We start from the raw sequence: 24,452 nt of genomic DNA, 5'->3' as shown, positions 1-24,452 counted from the left end.
ACTCTGACCTCATACATGACCTTCCCCTGTCTCTTTGCGACTTCACCCTCTATCCATCTATCATACCCATGTCTATAGTCCCGAACATACACTTTCGCACCAACTTTGTAGGGAATTCTAGTGTTCTGCATTCGAGGATTCTGACGGGTTACTCGCCTGGGTGCCATCGCACTATTTTTTTGTTCGTAGCTTCCAACCAGGCTGGAGGAGTTCGATGAATCGATTTTGGAGGTCTGCAGCATGCTGTTGTGTAGTAGAAGGAGTTTGTACTAGATTACAGATAGTGCTGATAGGAAGATTGGCAAGACCAAGTTCTTCGAACCAATCTAAACCCAGAAGGTTGAGAGGAGATTTGGTGATGTAGCACGTTCCGTTGAAGGTTGTATCTCTGAACGAAATACAGCAATTAAGTTCACCATGAAGGCGGAGATGACCACCACATGCACTAACGGCTGTCTGCGAAGATGGTTTGATGGGAGGTTGACCCAAGGTTCGCCAAGTATCTTTCGACAGAATAGTGATATCTGATGCAGTGTCCAACTGCAATCGAACTGGCTGACCATTGATTGAGAGGGTAAGAAATTTGCGTCGCGTGGCGGCATGGGTGTGGAAGACTGCTGCTAAACTTCCTGATGAGGGAACCGGCTTTTTAGGATAACGATGCTGCGTCTGTGCATTTCGACAACTATTGGGTCGATGGGATTGACAAAAACCGCTTTTGTGACCAACTTTATGACAGCGATCGCACAGCTGCTGTTTGAATGGACAAAATTTCACATAATGCCAGGCTCCACAGTGCCAACATGGAGAGGGGGGCTTCTTGTGAACCGGTCTGGAGTGACTAGAGAAAGAAGGAGCACTGGCTTTCGTAGGACCACAGGTTGTTGATCTCGGAGATTTGTTCTGACGTTGAATAGCGTGAACTTCGCAACCACCCTGGCCCCCAGATTGGACCAAAGTGGTGTCACGTTGCAGGTTGACAATGCGTTGATACTCATCGGCGATTGCATTAAGTGTCAGCGTAGGGTCTTGTTCAAGGCGGTTCAGCAATCGAGTTCTGATGCCGGAGAATTTGGGTGACTGAAGACTACATATGAATACGAGGGATTTGAATTGGTCGTCGGTAAGGGATTTGAGCGTGAACCGTTCACACTCACGGTTGACAATGCCAACATGGGTTAAGAAGTCATCGAACTCGTTCATGACCAGTTTTAAACAGCGATAACGCGTATTGAAAAGTGAATGATGGTCACCAAAAAGTTGACTGAGAGTTTGAACAGTGGCATCGAAGGAACGGTCTCGTGGGTTCTGCGGTAGGATGAAGTTGCAATACTTATCAAGCTCTGATGGACCAAGTTTTCGAAGGAGAAGACGAACCTTCCATGAATCATCTCTGTCAGCAAGGTCGACTTTAAAAAGATCTTCATAACGTCTGAACCAGTTATCAAATGTAATATTGGCATCAGGATCATAAAGAAACTCTGAAATACCACTGGTAATACTGTCGACTAATTGAGGGATTGTTGGTGTACATGAGACTCGAGAAGAGATATGCGTCTGAGTAAGCATCTCCATCAGCTTCAGCTGTTGCTTGAACAATTCTTCTAATTTAACTGGATCCATAGCTAGTCAGCAACTTGTTTGCAAAATCTCCGTCGCCAAATTGTTATAACGCGAAATATAGAGTATTGCGATAGGACTACACGAAATTCTACCGATTGACCGAATTCAGATATCCTAGTTCGACCCCAATACTGTTCCCCAACTCCAATAAATCAGAACACAGCCGTTAAATGAGAATTGTTTATGGGGTCAGCAGCAGAACAAAAATGGTTTACAGACAAGGCATATTTATACAGTTAAGATGACTACTAACAGTAACCAATGGAAAGGAAGGACACGTAAAGGTTATAATTAGAACGACTCAAAATTGACCAATAGGGAAACGACACATGAAAGTCATAGTTAGGACACTGTAAATAATGGCCAATAGGAAATAACATGCGAATTATGTGAAGAGTCTGAAAACATGCCATTTTACATTCGAGATAATTTTTGGGATATTCTTGTGAATATTCTAACAGTATCAGTCTTCGTTCCATTATAATCCAGAATTTATTTACATCATCACTCTAGAGCGGTACTTTTTCAAGGGAACTTTAGCATCATAAGTTGTAGTCTCACCAGAATCCCTTCGTAAAACTCTTATACTACATTATAGTTTACTTTGTGACGGGCTACAACTATCTATCCATACTGATCATACCCTCAGTTCATTTAAATGGTTAACGATTCCGTTCTAGCCTTTGTAGGCCCAATACAAAGTACCCTTAAACTTACCATTCACACCTCATATCCAGCATATGTCTTCAAAAATAAGTGGCCTCCATAAATTTATGACATATCAACCTGTTATTGTAACTGTAAGTTGGGAAGGGCTCAGTTCCACATGCTGGATAATCATAGTTTTGTTGTAGTTGATCTTGGCCATTCCACTGAAGTGGGCGAATATATGTCAAGGAGTAACTATATATATTATATTACTGAGCACTAAAGGCTCTTAGTAACCTCGGTATCTTATTGTAAACATGTGAACTTTTTTAACATAGAATTCGTCGCTTAGTTTACAACAAGTGGTCTGGTTTAGAAAACCCTCCTTTGTATCGTGACTCTGGACTGGATAGGTTCAGTTTCTATTAAATTTCACAAACATCTCGAAGGTTACGAGCAGGTGTGGCTGTCAACTTTGACAGCAATCATTTGGGAATCTTCAACATGAAGGTTTTAGTGGTAAACAAATCCCCAAAATCAGTAGCTCTGTGAGCCTTCGACACATGATGCTGACAGCATTGGTTTTTACGGACTCACCTACCTGAAGGTGCTCGGCCATGCATTCGCACTAGACCACAAGTAGGTACGCTGTACCTCACATCTCCTAAAACCGCTAGCCAGCTTAGACTGATTACTCCTCGACATATCAATATTCCATCAATTATATCTTAGAACCTTTTCGCTTATGACTTTTGGTTTGACTGCATTGGTACATTTCGATCATAAAAGATGTTATTGGTTGGATGATATCGCAAAAATGCTTTCTTCACAGTTAATTAACCTATTGCCAAAGCGAAGTTGTTAACACACCAGGACACCGAATACTTGTGGTATATTCAAGGTGATATAGACACACAGAAGTATGAGGTTTCGTCTTGAAATTATTTATTTTGAGTACCGTTTACCGGAAGTAATCATTCTATACCAGACCTGTAGTATTATTAGCTACTTTTTAATGTCGTAACTTGATCATCAAGTGCATTAGTTTTCGATCATATGAATAGTAGTCAAACTTTACGCTCTAGTTTCATCAGGATATGTGTTACTTATATTTGAATTTTATTTAGGTTTAGGAACTGAGTTTATTTTTTCTACAACAATATTTCTGTGACACGACGTCCAAAACAAACAGCTTGCTTTCGCACACTAATTCTCGTCGGGATGCTTCTATTTATCTAGGCTTACTTGTAAACTTCTATACTTCTTTAATAACTTGCTGTTACTTAGGAATGTCATTTGTAATTTATAATAGTCCAGTACTTCAAATCATTGGTATTGAAGATACCACAGGTATTGTAGTTCGACAACAATTTACCAGTAACACCTTCTATAATCGAATCGCACCCACCCAGTGAAATCAATAGTGAGGAGGTTGGAAGATATATTAGATAGGTTATCAATATATCGAGAAGTAACTGGTCTAATCTGGCTAATGAACGCAGGAGATGTTGCGCACGCCGTTCCGAAACGTGATCTGGTACGGATGCATTACCGAGCTCCTTTAGCTAAATGAGTCCGCTAAAATTAATGTGGTCAGTATCCAATGTCCAACACTTACGTAGCTATTGATTTAGGGGATTTATTTACAGCTACAGTGTGAAAAGTGGTTTTCAAGAATAGAAAGAACGCGATGTTTAATAGTATTTAGTCATGAGTGCCGTTCAAGAAGTACAAACAACTCATTTTATAAGTGTAAAAAGAACGTCAGCATGTGATATAATAAAGATTCTAGCTTTCTGCACGAAACATCTCAAACTGAATTTGAATCTCTAGAGTTCATCTCCACCTCCAAGATTTGGTTTCGAATGATTGTGGACGGATATGAGAAAACTTTTACCTAAATATCAAGCTTAGTAACATCGAATCATCAATATTTATATATAGTCACTTAGACACATAAAAGGAGGAGGAAATAAAAACATGAAGTCCTATTTTCCGTCACCAGCAAAATACAAGGCTTTCTCACAAAAATCCATGTGAAGTTTTTTTGAAAAACTTAAAGATTAATAAATTCCAAGTCTGCTTTACAATAGTAGAATTTAGACTTATTATTGCCCTTGTATATTGGGGTTCTAAATTGGCGGCTGTCTGATTGATTCGTGTGAAAACAGAGGCAAAATGAGGTATATCTAACATAATTTCTTTGTTATGATGCCTGTTTAAACAGCAATTCTTGAACTTCTATTGTGCAGAACCTTTTAATGCTTTGGTGTAACAAATAACTCGAGCCTTTGTTTAAATGCTTCATATTAGAGCGAGAGATCATAGGGCTTGTTAACCACCGTTTTTAATTGTACGCGCTGTTGGATATTACTGGTCATTCTTCATGGATAGTAGCTGGTTCGTTACTCACTTTTAATGTATCCTTCGCGAATTTCTGTACGTCTTGTCTTCTCATTTATTGTTACTCACCATGTAGTCTTCTTCTCAAAGCAACCAACATACAAAATTTTCTGTTCCGGAAGCTTGTGACAAAATAAAAGATGAGCTTCTGGGCCTACAAACTCAGTACCACAGGTTGGATCCAATTGTTTCATATTAGCTTCAGTTTAAAATGTGAGTTTGAAAAGGCAGTTCAGGAAAAGTCCGAGTTACAGCGCCACTACCTGCTGTATTATGAGATAACTTATGGACTTAATGTCGAAATGCACAAACAGGTATGCTTAGTTTTATCATGTTATTTCCTCAGATGGAGATCGCAAAACGACTTAATGCTATCTTAGTACAAGTTATCCCATTTTTATCTCAAGAGGTTTGTTTTATTCCTCATTCAGCTACAATTTTAGCACCAATCTCAGGTTGCTGCAGCAGTGGACCGCGCAAAGCAAGTTACTCTATCGGAACTTAGTAGTATCATAGGGGTAGGTCCATAGCAAATCTATTTATCATGTTAAGCCACAGATGGATGAGTCTAAAGGCCCGAAATTCCTGAACGGTTCTCTTGGATCCACGTTTGACCAAATGGACTTTTTTAAGGTAAGTTGTTTGTTATAAATTTGCTATTATCACTGTTACGGTACATATAACTAATTTCTTATTCCGCTGACTTTCTTCTACACAGGGATATGTTTCGTTGCTATTTTTTAATGTTATACTGTCAGTGGCCAAATAGATCATAATATCCATCAGGTATTTACTTGTGCTTCACATTTGGCCATATGTCTTGAACCTCATTTAGTTGTATGTCGATACTAGCTGCTTCTCATTTGCTTGTAGTGTAGCGCTTCGAGCAATAACTCCCGTTATGCTGAGAATTTAAATAGTTGCATTGATTTGTACTGTTACGAGTATTTATGGTGGACCTAACCAGGTACTCACTAACGTCTTTCCATTTCATCTAATTCTATTGTTTGGAAACTTCGGTTTTTTTATTATTGCTTTGAGAACTGATTACATCATCTTGTAACTTATGTGTGTTCTTTAATGCGATTTCAGGTGCCATTTAAAAGTTCGTTTTTCTGTAGTTCAGTATAATGAGCTGTTATCTGAGTTTGGTGTTAAGTTGACCAGGGAAATATGAAACTATTATTTAGAAGTTCCTAACAGTTTTCATGGGACCTATCTAAAATCATCCACTACTCCCAGTAGACCTTACGTTTTAGTAATTTTGATGGTGGGACAAATTTGTTTTACTTATATCGATCTGTTATTGCAATAGAATCTTTAGTAATGGTTTTTACATCGTGTTTGGATTTAGTGACCAAGTTGTCATTCAAGTAGTTAAATTGTAGAATGACCCCGCTATGCAAATCTGTTGAAATGCAATTTTTCATAGATAATCATAACTCTGTTATCTGCACCACTCAATTTTTCAGGCCTTTGTTCAGTAATTTCCTGGTGTTCCAAGTTGGTAACATGCCAATTTCAAGGCATATTAGCTAGTCATACTTCTCATTCTTCATAAAGTCAAAACAAGAAATATGCTTAACTGTAAATAATACTCATGGTTGTTTTTGAATATTAATTGCTTCGTATACTCAGTGATCAATAAATGTATTTACGCTACGTGTAATATGTTTCTCAGATATAACTATTTTGGTAAATGACATGCCTGAAGTTTTGTTTGATATTTTTCATGGAGATTCAGGCGCGTCCCTATGAAGAAGACCACTGGAAAATGCGAAGCTATAAGTAGCTTAGTGAAACATTTAAAATAGTTTCCCTGTTGTTTAGTTTTGTGCATATAGTAACCGAATGTACCAGTTTCCGTTTGGGAAGGACAGAAGGCTAGGTGATCTGTATTAGTCCTAGCAACGGTGGTCTCTCGGTTAATCCGATTTTTTTGCGAGCGTCGACAGATGGTACTTTAATTAAGTATTGAGGTAATAAATTCCGTTCGTTGATGGTTCGATGGGAAAGTCGATAGTCTGCTGACAAGTATTTTGTTCTGGGCTTGTGAACTTGAATTCGCTGTTTTGGAAGACAAGAAAAGTAAGGGCTTATTAGGTGCGAATTTATCACTAATTAATTTAAAAACTGTGATCAAGTCGCCTCTGGTTCTTCTATATTACAATAAAAATAGGTTTAGTTTTGTCAGTCGAACATAATACGGGAGCTTTGCGATTCCAAGAATCAGCTTATTCGCTCTTCATTGGACCTCTAACAACTATTTTTAGGCATGGGCTAGCGGCTTGTATGCAGTGCTCGGGTTTAGGACAAACGAATACTGTGTACAAAGTCAGAAAGTTTTTAGCATCAACATAGCTGGGAACCCTGTGTTCACCAAAGGGTTCTAAAACTTGGTGGCTATCGCAGGGCAGTGTGCAACGATTTTTAAGTCTTGGATGACAATGGCTTTGTGAGTCTGGACGACAGATAACTCACTGCCATTCACCGTCTATGTATCTGTACCTTAGTGACCAGTATGCATCGTAATGCACTTGGGAGCATTTATCGGCAACTGTCAAATTTTAGACCATTCAGACAATTTCTTCAGGTCATTTCGAAGCCTAAACTATTACCTTTACTTTTAATCTCTCTCCATATCTTGACATTGTCAGCATATAACAAAACCGATAATGATAGGAGACTAGGAAGGTCATTCTTAAGGTACTTCCTGTAACCAACTTAAATACTTAGACTTTGGTCGTGAATTCAATTCGGACTTTTGCAAGGCCAAATTGGTTTATATACATAAAGTATTTTTTCTAAATGCCGTTAGACAATGAGACAGTCTTTAAATCCAAAGATTATAAGACCGACTTTTTACTTCAATACAAACATATATGACAGTCCAGGTTAAAGTCCATTCCAACGAGTTTAAAAAGGTCCACATATTCTGTAGGCACTCCAAATCCTTACTAATGTTTTTACTTTTAGTGTTTTGAAGTAATACGGTAGATCATTACAATAAAGTATTCTACCTACGTCCCCACAAACTGGTGCTGCAAAGGATTTGTAATTTTAAATCAGTTGATTATATTTAATCCAGCTATCATTTCTTTAAGAGCAGTCGAACATTTTTCTCTGAAACCCTTACGAAACATTTAATTAGTCTCTTTAGTCGCTTTTTATATGTATTGATTTAAGCAGTCTGTGATCGGTAATTAGTTATGTGTTTTCAACAAAGATAGCTTTATGAACTTTGGTCTAAAAATGACTTCTGTGTAGGTTTTTGATAAACTCCACTTTCAAACACCAGTCAGAACACACATGATAAAATCATTCCAATTAACTCAATTTTAATCGGCCTTCTCTCCATAGTTTGAATATTTTTGAATTAAAAGCAGAAGCTTTGAGGTACAAAATTTCAGTCATTCTTTCTTCGTTTAATTGTAGAAACTTTCCGGTCGTTTATCCAGTAACAAAATATTTTTAATATCCCTATGATCAGAAAATTGAATTTTCTTTGTTTCGTGGTGTAGTGCAAGTTGTCCTTTCTGAGCCAGAAAATTTTCTCTCTTCGAGAGTTGTGGGCTGGACCAATTATTTTACCGACAGTTCTATACAACGAAAAAGCAAACAAATTTCATTAAGGTGCCTTATCTTTGCCTTGTGATTTGATTTTTTGCTTCCGTATTGTATACTAACTTGAGTGGTTTTAGTCCTAAAAAAATAAAGCGATGTCTTACTTACTTTCGTCTGTTACTCCCAATGGAGCATAGGCCGCCGACCAGCATTCTCCAACCCACTCTGTCCTGGGCCTTCCTTTCTAATTCTATCCAAGTTTTGTTCATTGTTCTCATGTCTGTCTCCATTTCTCGGCGTAATCTGTTCTTTGGTCTTCCTCTTCTCCTTTGGCCTTCAGGATTCCATAAAGCAATGTCTAGTTTTGCCTAATTCACTGCTAATTATTGAAATGTAGCTCCTATACATCTGTACATTATTTTCTAAATTTAAAAATTATACTACGCGGTAAGTTTTGTCGATTCCTTCTATACATATATTTATATTACTTATACTGAATTGACTCCAAAGTGTTTCTCAAACTACCATTCCCTTTATGCCATAGACTATGCAACAGCAACAATTACTGATGAATTCTGGATCTGGAGGACTAAATAGTGGGTTCCCACACAGTCTTATTCCACCGTCGTTAGGGCAGTTACCATCCGATAATTCCGTTCTACCCATAAGCGGCTCCAGGGGAGGAGCTCAATCCACTCCATCTTTAACTAGCCTAAGTGGGCTCAATGCACCTCCGTGCACTGGAATTAACAGTTTGAGTAGTGGACTCCCAGCTCTAAATAACAATACTGCTAATAATTTGCTTTTACCTCCCAATCCATTTCTACCACAAATGACCAGTTCAGTTACACCTCCAACTACAAATACTAATCCTGTGGGGAATCCTAGCATTTCTGGCGTTCAGTCATCCCTTTCTGGTATCCCAGGTCCTAATAATCCGGCTTTCTTTTCTGGTCTTGCCCAATCTCATCCGGCAGTTGCAGCAGCAATGGCTGCAGTAGCTGCTGCAGGCTTCCCTTCTGGTAACACAAATCCTACTATGAATCAGTTATCCAGTGGCCTACTTAACAACAATAGTCATCCTTATTCTCAAATTCCTGCTCATATTAACAATATATCAACTTCATTTCCTCCTGGAACCAGCAATAGTCTAACGGGTGCTTCATTGCCATCATCTATATCCTCGAATGCATCTTTGGCGACCTCATCTTATCATGGTCCTTCTGCTTCTGGAGCACATACACCGTTCTCACCCACCTCTACTTCTCTCTCTAACCCTAATGCTCCAAGACCATTAATGTTCCCAATGGATGGAGTGACTGGTCAACCACCATTTCCCCCTATGATATCTCCAGCTGCACTATCTGCCATTATTAGTGACAAGAATTTAGATGAAAAACAAGTAAGTCCATTTAAAGGCTTTTGAATAATTAGTTTCCAATTACAAATTACTGACATTCTAATTATTTGTCTTACATTCAAAGTTCATTTGTATATTCTGTGTATTTTTCATTTGGTTACCACTATGCACATCTTATGTTTATTTTGGTTCCTATCTCATTTATTCATCGTTTACTCACTCAACCTCTTTTCAAACCTGTGTTCGGGAAAACCTGCTTTTTTCTTAGTATTATCATACGAATCTGGACCCCAGTTGTTTATGCCCTGCTCCTACTATCCAAGCCTGAAATACTTGGTAAATCCCTCATTCGTAAAATAGCTTGTTTCTCGATTTGATACACCAAGCGTAACATCATCAAGATTATTTTTTCCAGTAGCTCTAGATGCTTAAGTGGTATTTTCTATGTTTTTATCTTAGTGAGTTTATCGTAATCGTTAAAGTAACTATTTGGTGGTCATTTGAATTTGGTGAATACCATCTTTAGACATAAATGCAAATATATGAATTGGTGACTACGGACACCAAGTAAATAGTGCGAACAGGTATACATTCTCTTCATTACTGATCTTTAGAGCGGGTAACTTCCTTGAGCCCAGTTAAAAGATGTAGTTTCAGTGGTTTGCTTAAGAATAAATTAGAAAAGCATCCAGTCAAGTATTGAATAAGTTTTGATTCTATGGTCATCTGGGATGACTTCGAGTCTGTTTTAAAAACAACAGAGATCTTTACAAAGCTTATAGAAAAGACAGATGAATCGCGGGTGCTTCTGTCAAGTTAATGGGTGTTTAGAACAATAAAAACGGAGGAAAGCGTAAACACTGAGACAGGACGTTTACACAATATTAGTAAACTGCAGTGTGTTACGAGTGCAAAGCTGACAGATAAACCAGTGACAACAGACTATGGTATATCGTTTTTAGGCTTGTCAGGAAGCATGGGGTTATAAAGTCAGCAGCTAGGTAATCTATCTCTGAACAAGATAGAATGGTGATCTACTTTCGAATCGGGTATTCAAAATGATAGATAAAACATCGCGACACATAGTGCAGCCACCCTTATTGTCATAAACATTTTATGAACAGTTTGAATAGGAGGTTAACATGGATCCTAAACCCTTTTCTTGTGTTAGGAAGATCGTCACTAAGTGAAGGCGATAGAGAATAATAGGCCTTTATTGTTTGGCTTCAGACATCATCAAATATGATAACTGAAAGTAATTAGTTAGATAAAAGATCAGTGAGTTAGAAATTTTAATGTCATTTCACTTAACTGGTCTCAGTCGTTGTTATTTTAATTAACTAGAAGTTTTTTTGAAGAAACCAAAGAGAAGTCAGCTTGTTTAACTTAGTTTCTAGGATGGTAGTTCCTATGATATAATATTTAGCAAGAAGTCCGGGGAAACCATGTAAGTTTCACGCCTTTTCATTGGTGTATCCAGCAAGTTGTTTTAGACGATTAGTCATCCTAAAGAAGCACATCGCTCTATTTTTAATTTTTAACTCAAATAAGCAGTTGGATCGGGACTTAAAGCTAGCCAACATTTAAATTGACTACATCAAATTATATCCTTCAGTGCCGTTAACTCTTTCAGGGGGTGGGTCGCAAATGCTTGATCATACGAACCTTCGAATAACTTTCCATACATATTGAAGTCATCTACTGAGTATTAATAAATTCAAACTCAGAGCGCTAGCTAAATGTAGTTAACTATTGGATAAAGTTCTAAACTGAATTGGTCTAAACCTGTATTATTCAGGCTCTTACTCGTTAATAAAGATGCAAAGTACCCACTTATAGTCTGGGAGATAATCTATGTTTAGAACTTTCCACTGATATTACTTGATTGGTTTCTCTTTTATCCCCCTCTAAATGTTTCCATTCCTTTCATTACATTATTTTGGGTTTTTTTACTGTCGTAGATATTAGGTCGTTGCCTTCATGTGTTTACGTTTTTAATGTTGTGGTAGTTGATATTTTACAGTGTAACCCCCTGCAATGTTTATTACAAAGCTATTTTGAGAAATTTTGCAATTCAGTTATATTAGGAATATGGTCTCTAACTATATTGAGAGTAAGGAAGCTGCTTACTAATGATATTGGATGTTCGTTGCTAATTGATTAAATATAACAATGTGCACTATTTGCTTCAGACTCATTATTCAAAGTGTATCACGCTCGTCTTATGTTTCTGAATGCTCCATATGATTCTATGTGTTTTTACAACTTAGATGTCCCGAACTAGGTTAGGCCTGTACACCTTTCGCTTTCAATTATTCTTTAGCTAAAATCAGTCTGAGGCAAAAAACTTCGGAATGGACAATCTCCACAAACCGCTATACTTTCTTTATCTCTTTGGACAGTATACTCTATGTATACAACTAATTTTTAGGCATACACTGTATATATGATTTGTATTATAACCCATTTTCAATTATCACGATATATAGTTGTTAAACATGTTTATGTTTAATGCTTTGTTGATTGTCATCGATGTTTGTGTGCTTGTTTGTTTGTACGTGTTCGTTCATCTGTGTAGTTCCGTACGTCTACAATATTGTACAGATATTGTTGTGTGCGACTACCTAAAACAACATGTAAAATTGTATGTTAATCAGAAGTTCACTTATGTATGTTATTAATATATACACACAAAAACCTAACAACTGTTAATGATACTTCATATATATATAATAGGGCGTTTGTTCTCTCAAGTGTTGTGTGTATACTATTCATTTGATACACTTTTTCTTCACTTAATATGAGAACGAAGGAACATTCACAATGTATTTAGGATGTAATAATATGATCATATTCAAAGAATTATCCATTTGATGAACATATCTTCTCGTTTTCCTCTCTTTATGTTGTTGTATTTGCATTGAACTATATATTACTTATTGACTTATTCAAAATTAATAAAATATTAAAAAGTCGCTTTTTCATAATTAATATGCTGCTATTGAATCTTATTATCCTAGTCAGTGAAATATTGTTCGGTTTGCAATTCAACGTTAATTATGCTGATAGATATCATTAAGTAGAGTTAGGTAGTTAGCGTTGTTTGAGCTTCTTTTCAATTTTTATTTTGCTGTTTAATTTACTTCAAATACCAATTTTGGAAATGCTTCGTTTGACATCCTATCGCCTTTTTTATGATTTCACATGAACGTTAGTGAATTTATTAAAGTCTAAGTAATAAATTTGTTTTTTCTTTCTAATTATCTTACTGTTTGTATTGATGTTAAATATCAGTGGAGGTTGAAAGAGAACACGTTCTAAATCGGTAGCAGAAATTCGGTTACACAGTCTAAAAAAGATTATATATGTATGTGTATATATTTTTATATAAGTTAGATTGTTTTTTATGAACGCAATCGTAAAACACTAACTACCTGATAGTCAACGTAATGGTGATATACATCAGTTCAAGCTGTCACAAATTGTGGAGCTCTAGTGAGCCATATAATAATAAGTAGACAGAATTGCAACAAAACAAAGAGGGTTAAAACCATATCGTAGCGGGCTGAAGAGCTAACACACCTACTTACATTGACATACATTTTTATTTACGGAAGAACTGTAAATATGTATGTCTACGATTGAGTATTTTTGTAACAACCTCTTCTATACTGGTAGACACCATACGCTTTCGGGGTGTGTGTGACCATCTAATTGATGACCGTCATTATTCTCCTTAATATTTCTATTGACTTCTTTCAGTAACCAATTTTTTCCTTTTTGTATTACCACTCACACACACTTAATTCTGTTTGTTTTCTATATGAAAACTCTCTCCTCTTGAGAAAGACAAAAAATTATCGCTCCATTGGCACATATATACAAAAATATTCTTAAACATCCATAATCCTATTTGTTTGGGGGGGGTGTAATATAATAATAATATAACCTATGTAAGGATTTTATATACAATAAACATCATGTTTTATCTGTCATATGGACCAGTATATGTAACCACCACCTTTGTTATAATAACCTTAACAGTGTTGGGGTGGTTATTACAGTGATAATATATATATATATATACTTCACGTTCTACATTATATGCATCTCTGTTTGTAGTTCATTTACTATATGAGCCTCCAATATTTTCTCCGTCTGAGCCTCCAAGCCTAGTACGTCTGTCTATATTGCTATCGTTTCCCTTCTCTTTGTATTTATTTTGGATGTTGGACGAACAGATATGTTTGATGTGTTAATTGGTCTGTCATTTTGTCGCTCCTTCACCATCGTAGCTGTGAACGTGCTTTTCCGAGGCATGAAGTAGATGTTTGTAATTTGCAACAAAAACACCTGTTGTCATTTGACTGCTAGCTATCCTAGACGTTGTCAAACAAACTTATTATTAAATTCATTTTGTATTGTTTATTTGAATCTTCCTATTGATGTTCAGGACTGCGATTGATCAGTCTCTTATTGGCGTATGTGCATCATGTACGGATTGCCTCGATATTGCCTTAAGTCACAAGCATTATAAAGTAAGATAGATGGTGGCTAGCAGTAGAATCCAGGACTGGTCAATTGCAGTCCTAAACATCAATGGGAAGATTCAAACAAACAATACAAAATGAATTTAAACTTCATCCCATTATACAAGCTAGTGGCTATCGGGACTCATTAGTCAAGTGAATAACATGACGGTGTTTTACGATCGTTAGACGACCAGTAATGACTCAATGTTGACGTTAAGTTTTCATCATCAGTTATCTTGCGATTTGAGCTTGATAGATTTCCTAACTTCATTAATATCATTCCGACTAATAAGTCATGTGAAAATTGTCCGCAGACGTTGTTATTCTATATATTTGGTGTTAGTGGTCAGTAATTTATTATTTAACAGACCTGCATATATTTTTTACAATTTTACAAAAATATTACAATTGTTCTTGTTGTTTTGTAAGCATCAGGACACATATGTAGGATTTCACATTCTCCATGAATCGGTTGACAACTGCATTAAATCGATAATTTGTCAAAACTGTATTTTGAGAAATTGGTTTCTTGTTTCTTTACTAAGATTCTTTTTCCATGATCTGTGTTATTTTCATTTGTTTTGATATGCTGGCTTTCCGTAATCCATGGTAAGACATAGTTGTGTGTTGGATGTTTATGAGGATAAAAAAGACATTTTCGGATTTATTATCAATAGTTCTATCTAACGCGCCCAAACTTTCTAGATGGTATGCTAATGAAACAGTTTTTCTTCAAGCTTTAACATATACGTCCCGGTTTATTTTTTCACCATAATTTCATCCTCTTCATACCTTTCGTAATGTGCATTTACCATCACTGGTTGTCAACTATCCAACGATCTGAGACCTTAGCTATTTCGATTTTATACATACTTTTCACCATTCCAATGGTAACAGTCTTTTCGATTATGTAGCTTTCACATCTGTGTTTGGGTGTGGTCATAACCCACCCTCACTAAGTTTCACACGCATCTTATTTCCGATACATTTTGATGTCTGACTTCACTCTCCCAACCTCTTTATTTCTATTTGACCAGCTTTCTAATGAGATGGGGAGAGGTCTACGGTATGTTCCTATCATGGGGTGGTGAGAATGAGACATACCATAATTATTAGGGTGATAGAATGCCTATCCGCGTGCCGTCGAGGCCATTCAACTATCTATTGGATAGCGGGGTGATGGTAAAATGAATATTAAGGTAACAGTAAATGTGGTGGTGGTAGGTCTGAACGACCACAAATTAATTCACTGTCTCTCTATGAGCCTCTTATTAAAATGGGAGGCTTATAGAGAGCTTGTATATGCTTTTGTGTCATGAGGAGGGATAGACAGACAACAACTATGATGTTGAATGTTAGTTTTTTTGTTTGTTACATTATATATATATATTGTATGTCTGGGACAGCAGGCTACATTTGCATAGGTTGTGATTATTGTTTTTTTCATTGATGATACACAAAACACTTTCAACTGTAAAAAAAATTCAAGTCATTAAAACAATTAATGTTCACTGGACAAGATGTGTTCGTCTTATCCCAGTAGTTTATATTTAGCACTATTACCTTGGATGCAATGCATGTGTTTGAATTCAGGTTTAGACTACAGGGATTTGTATAGATGGATTTATTCGTCAAGCCATTGCAAGCCATGTGTTGGACATAATGGGCATCCAGTATTTTTTTCAAACGGATGTTAGAATCATTAGATAGCAGTACTGTTGATATGACCTCATCGATTAAAGTTGTTGTTCAACTGTATATAGGTTGTGAAGAAAATGACCTCATTGTTAGTTTTATAACATATTATCAATACAATTTATTGAATGTTACGTGAGTCTGTTTGTTATTTCTCCCCGTGAAGAACAACCATTCATAACTAACAAGTTGATTATACTCAGCGGCTTAACCTACATTCTACAGGGGCGCTAAATTTCTAGAGTATTGTGACACTGAGATCTTTTACATTTCTTTCGTAATTATGATGATATTGGCGGTAAAGTTTTAATTTTCGTATAGAATTCTCTGATGTAGCATTATTAACATAGAATTTAACCAACTGACTAATCGGTTTTGTTTATAATAAAATGTTACTTAGTTTCTGACAGCCAGCAGATTCAATTCATTGTCGTGGTGCATCACCTTTCTTATTAATATTTTTCTACTTTGTGGTTCAGCTTTTCTGTAAAACACAATCCTTCATTCAAAACAAAATAGCCTTTGAGATTATAAAGAAAAACCATTTTCTCAAGTTATCGACGAACCAGTTGATGGGAGCTTATTCACTATCACTGGGCATCGGGATATCTATTATTAAAATAATACTATTCTAATGAAATCAGAGTATATGTTTATGAATACGCTTTCATTTTTTTAAAGATGATCGTAAGCTGGAAAGGTAACTCTTGATGTGTACCTGTGTTCGAATGTTAACAGTTGATCATTCTTTCTAACTGTATTTGTTGTATCGTAATAAAAATGTACATTACAGTTTCACCCAATATATGTAATGGATTTCCTCTGCTATGCCCGCCAGCTAAAAATGTGGAATTTCATTATGTTATTTGAAACAACTGCCGGGATTTTCATGGATTGGTGTACATGTTTTGTTCTAGCCATTCTACGGTTATTCGCTTCTTATTCTCGCAAGCTTTTTAAAATGATTGATGGTTAGATTTATGTATGACACGTCCTGTCATCTACTGTTTGCGTAACACTACCCAACTTGAATGACTAGCCATAATACTGGTGATTCATTATACTTGTATAGGGATTTTAACTCCATGGTAGTTCTAATTTCTTGTCTTACTATCTCAGACATTGTTTTATTCATGTAATCGTCTTACTTTCTCTTCTCTTTGTGTACTGTTGGACTTATATTATCGATTTAAGTTTGTATCGGTTAGTCAATATCTTTATGAATAACCGAAGCAATAAGATCAAAAGAGTAATCATCCCATCACCACTTATCAATTCATATTTGTTCCTAGTCATCAATTTCCGTTGAAATCATATCCATTGATTAAATGGAAAATTAAACTAATGGAATATTCATTAGTTGATTTGATTGTAAACTTGGACTGCTTAGTGTGTTACGCGTATTCTATGCTATCTTTTATTTCAACTTCCAATATTGACCTAAAGTTGAATCAAAGTGGAAATATTCTTGTAGCTAAACCAAATTATTCCATAATCGTTTTGGTATAATTTGTTTGGTTATACTGAATAAAGATTTTGAAAAATGGAAAACTAATGGTTAGTGACTTTTCATACTATACCGATCATAGTTACGGAGATGTTTTTCCTTTTCACCATAATTTGATGGTTTTTGTATTTATACCGGAATTCGTGTTTTTAGTACGTTTTATATTAGTTTTTAGGCAAAAAATTGTTATCTTCACCCATAGCTACTTTTTCCTGTCTGCCATCGACTTCTTGTTAATCATAATTAATTTCTCTCTTGAAGTATAAACGTTTCGTTGTTATTTCCAGAGAACAGCAGCTGCTGCGGCAATGGCTGCAGCGATGGCCGCTGCTGCCGCCGCCTCACAAGGTGGCCCACCAGGAGCTTTTGGTCTACCGTTAAACTTCGGGTCTAATAGTCTGTCAGGGTCTTCACCAATGGATGCGCATAATTTAATGGCTACAATGGCTAGTTTTGCTGCTGCTCAATCTGCTGCAGCAGTAGGCATGAATCCAGATATACATGATGGACTTAATTCAAGCCTTCCTTTATCGTCTGGACTTTTCGGTGGTTTAAATCCAGATATATCTGGTTTTGGTCCAAATAATCTATTACCTCCATCATCATCTATATCATCAACATTTCCTAACCCAGGTTCTGTTTTACCACCATCAAAAAGTTCAACACCTGTACCCAGTGTTAATTCTTGTCCAAGTCGTCAACGTGCAAATTCTCGATCTCCAGCTTTGCTTGATGTACATTCAAATGCACCTCCAGATGAGAAACGTCGTAAAACTGAAAGAGTAAGTTTGTTTCCTTTTACCTGTCAACATTTTGCATAGTAATCACTTTTCTAACATAATTATACTTTACTACGTGTTTTTGTATTCTATCTTATTTATTATTGTAAATCTTCCATAGATTTATTCATATTTTATTGACAGTGATTTGGGCATTTCTTTTTTAAGCGTTAATTAATTAGACTTTTTGTTGTAGTTATTAATTTCTAGTTTGGAACTTAATAATGTTTATGAATTACTGGGAGTTCTTAGCGTGCAAAATGTTACTGATCATATAATAATACATTATTGAATCTGTTAATATTATTTTGTTTTCTTAATATCCAATGATAAAGCTCAAGTAAAAATAATGTATATTACTATAACTGTTGAGCGCATGTATTTCTGCTGTAAAATAATTACTTTAAAAGATACAAATTCTTGACAAAGTAATGAAAAACGCTTACCTTTTGGAACATATAGATACCTATGTTCAGTTTTGTCGAAATGTCATTTTAACAACTATAGAAGTACCATAGTATATTGTTTGTTTTCTAAATATTCTTGAATTTGAAGACACTTTCTGAAAACTTTACAACTACGGTAAAGAAATATATTCCATGTTTTTTATGTCACTATTATCTACATAGAAAACCAATTCACGTTTGTACTAGAGCATGTCTCATATATGCACTGACGTTGAAATACACATGTGGTAATTCTTTGCCTATTTATATTATTTGGTAATCTACAATTTTGAAGTATCTGTTTTGATGTAAATCGTATATATGTAAACAGTAAGTACCATGTTCATTTTCAATTCTGTCGTTAGCCCACCTCCGGAGAAAAATGTAACGCGGTTGGTAATAGTTCTTTGGAAGAAAACGGATTGGTGAGTAATTACTATTGTATCATCCGTATACAATATAGATAACTGGCTAACAGCTCTGTTATGAATACATGAATTTGGGTGGTATGCTAAATGATCTTTGAATACATATATATATATATATATATATATATGATTTCATTGAATAACTTACGTTCAGATCCCAGACGTGTAGGAAGAACTTCATAGGAATCGTGCATAGGTCTTACTGACTAGTAAACCTTTACTTATACTTAGTCTTAATAGTTGTTTCCTGTTGGATTCCCTAAACGACTATCAAACTAAATATTTCAACGGTTGCATAGTTTATATCACGGACTTATTTTGGTTAAATAACTATTAGAGACCAGGAAGCATTGTGCAGTTTTTTTCGTCCTAGCATGAGATTTCTCAGCTGTGCATATGCACACGACTCTACCGAATATCGAACCAATTTTATAAGTCATGTCATTTAAGAACAAATCACTACTAATCAGTGACTTCATTCAGAGTTCTAACTATCGCAATAAAATCATTGTTTATATTTTACTACTGGTCCGTTTAGAATTTATAAAAGTTTGTATTCAAAAGCATATTGCATATTATGTCTTTTGAGGCTGATAGAATAACTCAGGTTTACGTAAAATAAGTAGTCAAATGTTCAATATTTACGTGTTTACGTTCAATCATTATGATATCTTTTCCTCTGATTAGTTGTAGTTGTATATTGACGGAATTAGCAGCACTTTTTTTATAAATCGTAAATTCTTACTACTTCTACTACTATGAATATTCATGGTCATTTATTATTTTTCTAATATTGAATTACATACACAGGTTCGTGTTAAAAGCTCAAATTCTTCCGGTCGGCGTACTCCATCAACAAAGCATAATGGGAATAGTAATAGCAGTAATGGTGGACCGAATTCTTCTGTTTACAAAAATCATTCTACTGGTAACGGCTTAACTCTATCACATCTTGATAGTAATAATCAAAATCATAACACCACCATGAATAACAATGCACAACGAGATCATTCACTTGAATTAGATCACAAAGAATTTGATGAAAATCCACCGCCACTATTAAGTGGTGGTTCTGGTAGTGGTACACCAAGTTGTACTACATCACCACAAAATCAACAATCACATACAACTTGTAGTGACCCCCCACCGCCTCCTGCTCCTCCTTTGACTGGAACATTTCATAATAAACAACATACTACTACATCCAATGTTAAATCATCGTTATCACCTGTAGTTGCTGGCACTACAAACGTATCGAATTCATGCAGAATAGGTTCAATTTCATCTCTGGCAGGAGGTAAGATGATAATGATGCTGATCGACCATCAGATGGTTCTATGATTAGTTTGTTTAATCTTTCGTACTTTTTATGTGTATATGATGAGATTGCAAATATTATTTTGTTATTTCGGTTAACCACATAAACATCACGTCTAACTTACACTATTCCCTTAGTATGTAAAACCGTTGGACACAGCAATATATATATATAGGCTTCAACTGTCGCGAGAATTGAAAACAAGCTCTCTAACATAAAAATTATTGAGACTAATAGCATTTTATGTAGTCAATCTATCCGCATCTCTTTTCTTTGTTTTCCTATATCTCTCTTTGGTTCTACCCACACCCAATAGTATGTACATGCATAAATTTATGTATGAAAAGATAATGTATATCTTTTGTATGCTTGTGTGTGTGTCAACTCACATGTACACACCTATACGAATGTTTGTTCGCTTATGTATCCAGTTCCTCTGAACACACATTCTTTGTAAAAGCTTATATATAGACCTTTCGTTTTAGAGTCTATCACTTTACACATAATAACAGAAGTAGCCTATTTTCTTTTTCCTGTCGATTCATCCACCCTACTGTGTTAACATGCCATTTGGTTTGTGAGGTGTATACATAGGGTAAATTTGCCTTATTGCTCTCATTCTCTCTCTTCTTAGCAAATACAATTCATCTTTGTTTTTTTTATTTTCCTCGTCTTACCCCCACCACCATTTTCCTTTATCGATTAGACATATGTCTCACCACCCTACAATTTTATGTCGTACCCCACCATTGCCGTCACCACTATCTTGTATACGTTATAAGTCCCATCCGACTCAGCATGCCTTTATTCTATATATCACATCAGTACTAGCAGCGATAACAACAAAAACAACACAATTCTAATTGCGCCTTCACCTCACCCTCTCTCTCTCCACTCTTATGTCGTCGTAGCCTGGGTCAGTAACTGGAACAAAATAGTATTGGGGTGGTAGTTGTTATGTTAGCTTTCATGACCTAGTTGGGATGGCAATAATAAATAATATGATGTAGAGGTAGGGGTAGGTGGTGGTAGTGGGGAAAATAGAAGCTATCATTTAGTCGGCTAGTTTCATTTATAATATTGCTTGATCAGCTGTCCTGATACACTACTGAAGTGGGTGTGGGATGGACTTCTTTTTCAATAATAATAATAGTAATAATAATGATAGCAATAATAATAGTATTAGTATTATGTGTGTCTAATGCGCTGTTATGTGCAGTATATATTTATGTTTTAGTTTTTGTTTTTTTTTACAACAGCCTTATAGATCGTCATTGTTAAGAATATATAAAGCTAACCATGTAAATTTCCGTAAACGAAATTAGTTTTTATGCTAATCTTTTGCTATACTAAATCATTTAATCAATCAATTGTTTTTAAGTGTAGATGATGATCCTTATTTTAGGATAAGAATCTTCTATTAGTTTTTAAACATTATTCTAGAACCGAGTATGAATTATTTTGAAGGTATTAGTCCTTTTTGATAAATTTTGATAGTGTAATAAGAAGACAAAGATTATCATCTTGGCCATAAAAATCATTTGAATATGACAAAGTGCATCTATTCAAGGAGCTTAGATTTGATGATTTTCTTGAATAAAATCACCATATTAAATTGTCATTTGAATATTGTCAATGAATAACGATACATGGTTCCATACATTGTTTTGTATATTGGCGTGATCGATATTATTAAATTGTTCCATCGAAATTTGAACAGTAAACCACTGCAATACATACCTCTGAATATAAGTTTATATATGTATATCAGAGTGTAGTTTATTCTGTTACATTCCTTTAGGTGAATTATCAGTACCTAGTCCTTTGTCTTCAATGGGTGCTGGTGGTGGTGTCAATCTCCCTGGTGTTGGTGCTGTTTCTCTTTCCCCACCTAATCTTACTTCTGACGCATTGACACCAAACTCAGATGGCCATTCAGTTTCGTCTACACAACAAAATCCTCCTTCGGTACCACTATCAACAACAATAACAACATCGTCATCATCGACGGTAAGTAGTTTTTTTATTGAGAATACAGTACCTACTGTTAAAGCCATGGTTAAATTCCTCTTTCTTACTTTCATTATGTAGATTTCCCAAAAAGTACTGCTGTAATTGTTTTTACAATATGAGGTTAATTTATTTATAATAGAATTCTTAATGTTTTTCCATTTTTGAGTAGTCTTTATACTGAATGTTGAAATCTGGTATAGTATTTATATTTTTGTTTCGAGACCTCACTGTTCCGTTCACTATTTTCAACTTTTGTTGTTAAAACCTGTGAACGTTAGCCTGCAATGCAACATCTGTGAAATTATGCTAATTTTCACAAGTTTGTAGTTCATACCAGGGATTTATCTTAGTTGGATAACAATCGAAAACTAGGAAGCGCTGGATAGCTATTTATTGCTAGTGTAATGCCGTGCTTCGCTAATCGTTCACCTCGATAACCGTTATAATACAAATCTTAACGGTGCATAAAATCAGAAGGCAAAGAGAAGCGGCAGCTACAGTTTATTGTCAAATAACGCCGGCCAGAAAGCTATAGGTACATGAGTAAATATCGGCGAGCAAAGCAAAATGGTACGCACTGGAGATGGCTTGTAAGCCAACTCGCTTTAGTCAAGAGTTAATCAATATTTATACTGAGATAAAAATAAATGACAGGCATGTGATAAATAGGATAAAAAGTGCACACACACATACGCTCATATAAAAAAATAGTCAGGGTTAATAAGTGAGTAATTGACAAGGTCAAAACGGGACTCATGATGGATGGGTGAATTGGCTTGTCCAAAAGCTAGAAATAAGGTATACGGGCTTAACATATCAACCGACACTACACTAGTATGGAATACCCCAGCAGTACACATCCACACCCCACCTGTGATTGAACCACAACCTTCAATTTTCCCGGCTAGCGCTTAACCTTTAGACTGTTGAGTCGGCATCCAGTGCTTTATGTTCATACCTTCAGCCGCTTCTCTATATTTCACAACCATCTTCCAATAATATCAGTGGATAACTGCCCCACATCAAATATGATGGAATTTCACTGCTCATGACTTTACTAGAACTTCATGGACTACCTCCTGAAAACAGTCAGTATTGACCACACGGTTATTATTACTATAGAGAGTTTGTGAAAATTGGTAATGTAAATTAGAAGAGTCAGCAATCTTTGCCATCTCCCTATACTGATTTTTACAATTCTCTGTTTCATGATCTTGTTATTGAAGATATAGTAGGATGCCGAACCGAGTAGTATGTTCTGCTTGTTCAAGTTGTTAACTCAGAAATCTCTGTCACATCGTTAAATCCCTTCTATCTTCTGTTGTTAGACATCATATTCATCCATTTTACACTTATTTTGGAAGCTTGGATCGTGTCACTACCCCCTACAATAGGATTGTGATTCTAAGTACATAAACGTGGTAGACTTAGTTATAGAGTTGCTTCATAAATTACATTTATTTTATAGAGTCGTCATGGCTTTTGAATTTGATCAATATTTTTGTTTATTTTAGATTATGGAATACGAATCATTAGTCTGTAACAGCTACAGTTGTTGACTAAATTCTGTCAAGATAAATGTCTTACTGTTTCTAAAGTTATTGTATAAACAATTTCATGTAGTTATTATCTTCAGATAATTAAGAACTATGTAGATAACCATATATCGTTGAAATTGTCTTTCTGCAAGCCTATATTATGTCTATTGATTAGTCAATATGTGATTGAACATTCCTTTGTGTACGCATTATCCTTTCGCTTTTTATTCATTTTAATAATCTGCAACGTATAAAAGATGCCTTCATATCTAATAAAAAGGAAAACCTTAATTTGCATAAATATTTCTACAACTAGTGGAACCACATCTAATGAGGCTTATGATTCTATACTTTGTTTATTATTATTCGTTTTGGTTGTACTTAATAGATTCGATAGCTGTGAATGATTCTTCCTTCGTATCCTTCTGATAAAGAATAGCATTAGGTTACAAACAAAATCCTTGAGAATATATTTCCCCACTTGTAAATTCATCAACATACAAACACTTATATTAACTTATCTGCTTATATTTGTATTTTCACATACTGTCACCCCATATACATACTCTCATGTCATATCATTTAAAACAAACAAACA

The 24,452-nt window shown here is 35.5% G+C and overlaps 1 protein-coding gene across 1 annotated transcript in view; it reads left to right on the top strand.

The window, feature by feature from the left end:
- Window positions 1–4,689: 4,689 nt before the first annotated feature.
- Smp_150080 (transducin-like enhancer protein 1) overlaps window positions 4,690–24,452 on the top strand; it is a gene marked incomplete at its 5' end in the record, with an annotated part of 32,302 nt that continues 12,539 nt past the window's right edge. The window contains 11 exons of the mRNA XM_018796539.1: window positions 4,690–4,710; window positions 4,751–4,848; window positions 4,880–4,988; window positions 5,021–5,083; window positions 5,130–5,192; window positions 5,227–5,307; window positions 8,783–9,640; window positions 17,620–18,114; window positions 18,923–18,982; window positions 19,796–20,282; window positions 22,105–22,313. Of these exons, the coding sequence (XP_018651671.1) occupies window positions 4,690–4,710; window positions 4,751–4,848; window positions 4,880–4,988; window positions 5,021–5,083; window positions 5,130–5,192; window positions 5,227–5,307; window positions 8,783–9,640; window positions 17,620–18,114; window positions 18,923–18,982; window positions 19,796–20,282; window positions 22,105–22,313 (2,544 nt within the window). The remainder of the gene's footprint in view (window positions 4,711–4,750; window positions 4,849–4,879; window positions 4,989–5,020; window positions 5,084–5,129; window positions 5,193–5,226; window positions 5,308–8,782; window positions 9,641–17,619; window positions 18,115–18,922; window positions 18,983–19,795; window positions 20,283–22,104; window positions 22,314–24,452) is intronic.

Source organism: Schistosoma mansoni, chromosome 4, assembly GCF_000237925.1.
Source record: "Schistosoma mansoni strain Puerto Rico chromosome 4, complete genome".
Lineage (NCBI taxonomy): Eukaryota > Metazoa > Platyhelminthes > Trematoda > Strigeidida > Schistosomatidae > Schistosoma > Schistosoma mansoni.
This window is presented reverse-complemented; position numbering and strand designations above follow the sequence as displayed.